The sequence below is a fragment of the Atractosteus spatula genome, chromosome 12 (genome assembly GCF_055471065.1).
Source record: "Atractosteus spatula isolate fAtrSpa1 chromosome 12, fAtrSpa1.hap1, whole genome shotgun sequence".
NCBI classification, from domain to species: domain Eukaryota; kingdom Metazoa; phylum Chordata; class Actinopteri; order Semionotiformes; family Lepisosteidae; genus Atractosteus; species Atractosteus spatula.
The window spans coordinates 27,111,805-27,120,501 of record NC_142717.1 but is presented as its reverse complement, the minus strand read 5'-3'; the positions used below and the strand labels follow the sequence as shown (position 1 = coordinate 27,120,501).

General features: G+C 38.5%; 1 protein-coding gene across 1 annotated transcript in view; it reads left to right on the top strand.

The window, feature by feature from the left end:
* Positions 1-4,287: 4,287 nt before the first annotated feature.
* Positions 4,288-8,697, top strand: part of LOC148822829 (nitric oxide synthase 3-like) — a 34,312-nt gene continuing 29,902 nt past the window's right edge. Inside the window, exons 1-2 of the mRNA XM_088929600.1 lie at positions 4,288-4,541; positions 8,474-8,570. Of these exons, the coding sequence (XP_088785726.1) occupies positions 4,453-4,541; positions 8,474-8,570 (186 nt within the window). The 5' untranslated portion in view covers positions 4,288-4,452. The remainder of the gene's footprint in view (positions 4,542-8,473; positions 8,571-8,697) is intronic.

Here is an 8,697-nt window from a genome sequence, read left to right as displayed (position 1 = left end):
TAAAGGACTCTGAGAGCATGAGGAAAAAGATTCTCTGGCCTGATGAGACTTGAACGCCATGTCTGGCGAAAACCAGGTACTGCTCATCACCTGGCTAATACCATTCCTACGGTGAAGCATGATGGTGGCAGCATCACACTGTGGGGATGCTTCTCAGTTTCAGGGACTGGGAAACTGGTCAGGATTGAGGGAAAGATGAACGGAGCCAAATACAGAGAGGTCCTTAAAGAAAATCTGCTCCACAGTGCACACAATCTTGGACCAGGGCGAAGATTCACCTTTCAGCATGACAACGATCTGAAGCACACAGCCAAGACAACACTGGAGTGGCTTCAGAACAAGTCTCTGAATGTCCTTGAGTGGCCCAGCCAAAGCCCGGACATAAACCCCACAGAAAATCTGTGGAGAAACCTGAAGATTGCAGTTCAACAACGCTCCCCATCCTATCTGACAGAGTTTGAGAGAATCTGCAAGGAAGAATGGGAGAAACTGCCCAAATCCAGGTGTGCAAAGCTGGTAGAAGCATACCCAAGAAGACTTGCAGCTGTAATCGCTGCTAAAGGTGGTCCTACAAAGTACTGAATAAAGGGTCTGAATACTTATGTAAATAGGAGATTTTAGTTTTTTATTTTTAATACATTTGCAAAAAATCCTAAAAACACGTTTTCACTTTGTCATTATGGGGTATTGTGTGTCGATTGATGGCAAAAAAAGAATCAATTCAGTCCATTTTGAAATAAGTCTTCAACACAACAAAGCTTGGAAAAAGTGTTGGGGTCTGAATACTTTCTGAAGGCACTGTATGTTTATATTTTGGGCTGTACGGTGATGCTGTGGTTTGCTTTTCTACCTTGTAATGCTGAGGCCCTGGGTTCAATGCCTGGGGTGCTATCTGCGTGGAGTTTATATGTTTTTCCTGTGTTCACATAGCTTTCTTCCGGTTTCCTCCTGCGGTCCAAAGACATATTGGTAGGTTAATTGGCTTCTGGGAAAATTGGCCCTGGTGAGAGTGTGTGTGTTTGTGTCTCTGTGTGTTCTGTCCAGGGTAGTGGTAGCTGTGGATAGTGCCCCCAGTGGTTAGCAAAGAAAGCAAAAGAAGGAGACAAATGCAAATGAGTGAATATAGATGTGCAGAGAAAGGGCATATATTCATAGTAGTTCAAAGGAGTGTCCGACAACGAAAGGCTCAAACAACTGAATCTTTTTTAGTATTGATCAGAGAAAACAAGCAGGAGATGTGAGGTTCTTTAACATTTAGAATTCCAAACTAATGTCTACAATCTTCAGAATCAACAGCAAAAAACAGCCCAGAAGACACAAGTGATAATTAAAGGCAAGTGCATTTAAAACTGAGAACAGACTACATAAGTAGCAAGCAATCATCTTAAAAATAAATTAAAACTTCAGATTAAATTCAACCAGGTATGAATTCTTTCTTTTAGAAGTATTTCTGTGCTAACTGGAGGTACTCTGGTATAGTGTACTGTTGTGTACTAGTGTACTATTACATGCTTTAAAATGATCGCTGAGTTTAAAAGTATTTATAACATAATACCCATTTTACAAGGCTATAATCGCGAACACCCAATTGTGGAATTGCCGCTGTCAGGCTGAATCGGGCTATGGTCTTTGAGATCTGCCATTGTATCATTAAACAACCCATAAAGCACACATTTTTCATTCTCTGGTACGTGACACTAAACATACACAGTAGCCAGGAGAATGGAAGTAAAAGTTGCCACTGTAGCCCCTAACCAAAATGTTCATACACACACTCCTTTGGAGTGTATAGATAATGATGAGAGATATTTTCCATGGGGTGGCTTTGTCTGGGGCTGCCAGCTGGGAAGGGTCATAAATATTTGTACAGGGAATTTCTGTGCAGTGAGAGTATCACTAACAGACCTTGACAGCAGAGGCTGAGAGATTTTCCAAGTTCTCACATGGTCTACACACTGCCTCAACATAGCACACAAGGTTCTGCCTTCATCGTAGATCAGGAAAACATCACTATTAATCCTACAGTATGTTGACTAATTTTAAACAAGATTTAGATACAATTACAAACCTCAAATTTAATAATTGAGTACTCTATGATTCATTTAGAACAGTATGCACACTTTGGCTCAAACCGTTTTATAAAAAAGGCTTTGGTGCCCATTATTAAGAGGAATAATCATGCACGTGCGTGATTGATATGTTAAAAGAACCAAATATGCAAAATCCTCAAGAGTACTGACAAAGACCCAAAGATCACACATGGAAATATGAGGGAGTGCAATTTGATCTGAAAATAGGAGGCATATCTTCATTCCAAGAATTTTGAAAGTCCGAAAAAGCTTTCTAGCCAAGCGTTCATACATAATATTCTTCCTTTCTTCATGAAATGGTATGATCTGTATGGCAAATCAATTACTACTTCTAACTAGAATTACTGAAAGATAATTGTATCTGGTCTCTTCTGAGTTGAATCTCTCAGGTCATTCTACTATGAATGTAACCCTTTGCCCTTCAACTGCTTTCACAATCCTGCTGTTTCAAGACATTCCCATGACAGGGTATACATGGAGAAATGCTTACATATTATAGTTACTTGTGTTTTAAGAAAAGGTTGAGTCTATTTTTTCCTTAATCCTGAAAATTTATTTAGCACATAACATGGTATAAAGGGAAGGAGAGGGGGTAGTAAGGGGTTTATGAGGGTTATTTACATGTTTTATCTGTTGTTGTGGGATGAATAAAAATATATTTGTCCTACTCTAGCGTCACTGTCTTGACCTATTTCCTCAACAAGTGGTTAATTAATAAACAGGATAGAAATAAACAGACTAGAACTTAGTGCCTCTACAGGCTTAACCTTACAGGTCTATAGCTATAGAGCCATTTGTTAAGAAACAGGTGAAACACCTGTAAAGTAAGTAAAGCCTTTGGAAACTTGGTGTGAGGGTACAGTGACCCATACAGCCAAACTGGGGTGACTATCTGGAATCATTCTCTCCTGGACCGGGTAGAAAAAAAAACTGCTGCCCCTTAAAACGAAAAGACGTTAACATTCAAATTAGACAATACATACTTACTAATCTGCAGTTTTGCCTAATTATCTGTTAAAAATGCAAAGCAGATAAAATGATAATGTTTTAATAGCATTAACACTGGCAAATTAAAAATGTTTAATTTTATGTTTAAAATGTATTTAATATTTAAAATTTAATTTGATATTTGTCTATTATATATTGACTACAAATATTAATAAAAATAATAAATGTGTATTTATTTTTCCTAGATAAAATCTGTATGTAATTCTTATTTTTCTCATCTTCATTTTGCTTCTCAGTATTTGTGGCTACAAATTTTGAAAACAAATATTATAATTATTATATTGTTAATTGCTGTATTCTCCTACTGACAAGGCTGAAGTTTAATTAGAGAAGTGTTCTCTCTAGTTCCTGCTGATGGATAATGATTTGTCGGTTTTCAAAGCTTTACTTGAATTGGATCAAGGTGAAACACATCTGGTTATTGTCGGGCAATTGAAAAAGAATGCCTCTCATTTTGGCACAGCGATGGTGTGATCATTATCTTTGTTTGGCTGAATTTTACTACTTTGTTGTAGTAAAATGTGGTACAGCCACAGACACCTTACTGTTTTTGTAAAACAATAGAAAGTGATGGAAGCAAACCAGTACAAGAACATATAGCACTTTCAACAGCCTGGGTTCCAACCCACATGATGAACATCCATACATGCGCCTAATAGGACTGTTTTAATATCTGTATATCAGGCACATATTGACATTCATTATTTTTGATTTTTTTTAAATAGTGATGAGTACCCAAACATGATGTACAAGATACCATTGTCACACCATTAGTATACAAGTATTTTTCTGTGTAACCAAACTAGCTGATTCTATGGTTGAAGGCGAGGCTTACTCGTTATGGGTTAATTGTCTGATTGACCAAGCACTGTGCTCAAAAAGGCATCTGCTTTGTCATGCTGGTCAAACAGTCCATTGCCCTCCCTGGGAGCTAGACTCTACAGCCCTGCCACAGTATCCATTTTTAAAACGATTTCTTCTTAGAATCTCCCTCAAAATGAGTATGACACCTTATTCTGAGATTATGTTGAAAAGCACAGGGAGGAAGGAGATCATAAGATACGTGATAAACGCTAACCCAAGCTGCCAGTAACTAGCTCTGGAAGAGGTATTGTTTCGATTCATAAAAAGTTGCTTAATAGCCAAAACAGTGTGTCGAGACTGTATATATAGAGTGTCCTAGAGAGAGGTATTGAGAGAGAGGGAGAGTGGGAGGGAAAGACAAACAGAGGCAGTGAAGGAGGAACTGAAAGAAGTGTCTCCAGTTCTGTGAGTTTGGCAGAGGAGTCTTAGTTACTCAGGTACTGAGTGAGGAAGAGATCGCTAAAGAATCTTGGAGAGAAGAGGACATAAGATGAACTCTTCAGAAGATACTGTCCTAGCACAGAAGCTGGCTCCTGACCACAGCGGCAACAGTACTCTAGATTCCTCAGCATCTAACGGGTGAGTGAGCGGTAGTGATGGAGGGATCAGCAGGCACTCTGCGCGGAGGGAGTGTGTGCATGGTGGCTGACTGCTGGCTGTTTATCTTCGGACTGAGTTCTGGCACCAAACTGGGCACTGCCAGTGATCTGCGCTTCTGCGCCCTACAGCCTGACACCCAAAGTTAACATCACTACAGTATAAACCTGAGGCTGAGTCATGAATGCAGTCTTGGCAATTGTATTCTTCCTCAGGAGAAACCTGGAAGAAACCACTTGGAGAGAGGAAATTGATTTCTGTGTTTTTCAAACCACTGAGAAAGACATGAACCTAGGAGTCTGTCAGCTTAGTTTTTAACTGCTTTTCAATCAATGACCTGAATAACATTTTTTAATGCCAGTAGGAGGCTTTAATATAACTTTCCTAGCCAGTCCTGCCTGTTTTAGGAAGTTGGAGTCTTATGTGTGCGTGTCTTGAAAGATGTTTATTGATATTGAGACAGGAAGAATTGTGCAAAACATGATGCTGCATGAAAAACCCTGTATGAAAAAAATAAAACATGTAGTTATTAAAACTTAAACTTCTTACAGCTATGTTTCTCTACAAGGGTGTCAATATTTCACACAGCAATGACAACAATGTGTATATAGGTCACTTAAGAGAATATTTTATAAGTAGACTAAAATAATAAATGTGTATTTATTTTCCCTAGATAAAATCTGTATGATCAAATTAAATCTATATTGAGAAATATATCGTATTTCATTAAATGTGGATGTTATACAGTGTATATTTTTAGTTTTAAATGAAATGGCATGTTTGTCTTGCACTTCAATTATTGAAACATCATCAATTTCAGCTTAAGCCTTGCTTTGCTCTTAACTTTTGTCAGCAGTGTGTAAGTATAATTTTGAAAACTGGTAAGTTTTTTTCTAAGTTTTGAAAAGTTAAGAACAACATGTGGTGAAATTACTTTGATGTTGGATTATTCATTGTATTACTTTCATTGAATATGCTTCATTGAAAGCTTATCGAAAGCTGTAGTGAATAATCTTTCAAGATATGATCTTTAAAACACATTATTGTAGATTCAGGACTGCTTTCCCTTTTTGTTTTGCTAGTAGAACTGGCCAGGAACCCTGAACTGGCCAGTCCTGTTGACAGGGCTAAACCTGAACAGACAATCCCAATTTTACAACACCAAGCCTCTCCAGTATTTGCTTTCCTATAGCTCCAGAGAAGGGTTCCAAAATTAAGTCTTGTAAACCATGACAAGAATCTACAGTACCTGATCTTTTTACTGTCCCTGAGCTTTACTTATTAGTGAACTCTTTACCAGCTCTGGAAAATCAGGCCAGAGTGGAGATGACTAAATGGTCCTTTTAAGAAAGAGGATGGAGTTGTGAGTGGTTTGTTTAGAAACACTGCCTGTGCCAATTGAGTCTGTAAATAATCCAAACGTTATTTACTAAACAAGAACAACTTAGTCTGACCCTTGAGAGTTGTAGACTGAGCTGGTGTGGATTAATGATCACACTTCCCCGGTAATGTGTACAAAGATACAAAGTACTGCACTGGACACTACAGTGACCTGAAGTGAAGGAAAAGGAGTATTAAATTAAATTAACATATAGTGATCTTTGACTGTACAGTGCTGAGCAGTAATAGTTTTAACATTTTAAAAACATGGATGAGATGTAAACCGAGGTCCTGACTCTCTGTGGTCATTAAAAATCCCAGGGCATTTCTTGAAAAGAGTAGGGGTGTAACCCCGGTGTCCTGGCTAAATTTCCCATTGGCCCGTACCAATCATGGCCTCCTAATAATCCCCATCTATAAATTGGCTTCATTACTCTGCTCTCCTCCCCACTGATAGCTGATGTGTGGTGAGCATTCTGGCGCACTATGGCTGCCGTTGCACCATCCAGGTGGATGCTGCACATTGGTGGTGGTGGAGGGGAGTCCCCATTACCTGTAAAACGCTTTGAGTGGAGTGTTCAGAAAAGTGCTATATAAGTGTAAGCAATTATTATTAATTATTATTGTTATTGGGCCATATATAAGGTTTTCAAAGGCCTAACACAACTACAAACTGCTTTTACTAGAATGTAAAATCACATAGCACATGTGTGGAAATAGTATTTTGCACTTCAATTAGATATAGCAAACCCTTTTTTAGCAAACAGTTTTCTTAAAGTATTTTTAATGTAACTGCAGTCTGAGAAAGGACAGGGATTTGATAATTTCCTGAATTCTCATGACTTGTAGCAAATGTTAACAGCCAGCAGCCATGTCACCCTGCAACTGTAGGGAGGCAGGGAGAGGGCTATGGATCAGAGTGCATTGGTGTCTCATACTGTAGTTACTGCAAGGTACACCAGAGTTTTGGTTATGACCCAGCATATTCTACACTTCTGTTTATTTCAAAACTTGAATTTACACCATCTTTGAAAATAGTCAACTTCTGTTTCCTCATTTCCTCATTTTCCCCAATTTCTTTGACAAATTTTCTGTTAATTTCCACATCAGAAATTGAAAGACCATTGACCTGATGACACTCCTATTAACCACTTGTGTTTTTTTTCCATTTGATTGCATTGGTTCAGCTTGCATGAACAACAAGAGCACAGTGCCTGATTATCATTAGGACCACAGGAAGAATCAGGAAGCAGCTGTGTTCCTAAAACAGGGGGTTCACATTGACACCTACAGTACATCTTTCAGCACTGCACGAAGCTGACACTTCCTTATAATCATAACAGGCCATTGTAGCTCATGGTACACTCATCAAGGAAGTTCTTGAAAGCCTTGAGACACATTGTCTGGAATAAACACTGTGGCTTTCTTTTTAGCAAAATAAACATGTTGTGAAGAATGCACTGGGCAATTTTTGTGCACAGGAAGTTCTATAGCTTGCTGCAAGTTATCTTGTAATTTTGTGTCTTGAAGGATATCAGTGAATTATCTTCATCATTATGTTTTAGTAATTTTTAAACACCTATAGCTCTTTAAGCATAAAGTGCTTCTTTTTCCTGCTCTACATTCACTTGAACCCAATGCTGACATGCTCCATTGCTAGTTTCCTTGTTGTACAGCGAGGCATGCAGGTGTAAAATGACAGGTATGTGTCACTGACAGCAGTGATCTTTCACAACCTGTGCAAACAGCTTTTCTACAGAAAAGCAAATCACCGCCTTCAAGAAATCTGCAAGATTCCTTTGTTTTATAGTGAAATGAATCCTACAAAATATTCTTTAGGGGATACCAGGATTATGTTTAATAATGGCGTGTTTGTAGTATTAGTTTAAATCTAGATGATACAAACCAAGGGTGTAGCAAACTCTTACTGGAGAGTCAGGCCCTCTTTGTTTCAATCATTCTTCAAACACGCAAACTACTCAGTCTCCTTGGGTCAGTACCTGTAACAAGTGAGGAATGAATTTCCACATAAGTCCTCCATGGACAGAGAAACCAGATGAAGGAGTGTACCAATATTCTGAACACAACAGGCATGCCATACTCTCTGCAGATAGTCTCTTTTCCCTGGCCATTATAGGCACCAGAGACAGGACTCCTGCAATGTTAGAACTGGGTTACTCTATAACTGTGAGGTCTTCCCGAGATATCCTTAGTAGATGAAGCAAATTTTTGTGGTCAAAATAGATTTTGAATTTCCTTATACAGCTCTGATTTATTCAATGTGTTTTTTCATCAAAAAGGTGCTGAATATGTACAGAAATTATAAAGAGGGGCACTGAAGTGAAGTTATTGATCCGGTCTTTGAGATCCTGTATAGAGTCACAGTCTTTTTGTCCAATCAACTTGTTTGTTCTAACTATAGATCTACCAAGTCTGTCTTCTTCTGTGTGTGCTTTTCTGTCTTGTTCTCTCTAATCTCTCTTTCCTCTCCATCCAAATTGCTAGCATTCACCTGCTTCATTCTCTCTCTACAGCTCAGCAGCCCACCTGAAGGTGAAAAAATATGTTCGTATTAAGAACTGGGAGACAGGAGAGTCTCTGTATGACACTCTACACATGCAAACTGACAAGGTGCGCAAAATTCTTTTTTCAATTAGAAAGGAGTAACAAAGTGAGAAAGAATGGTGAAGAAAATACAAACAAATTAAGTTGAACATAAAAACAACTTGTGGTTTGGCCCCGTCATTGCTGCTGCTTC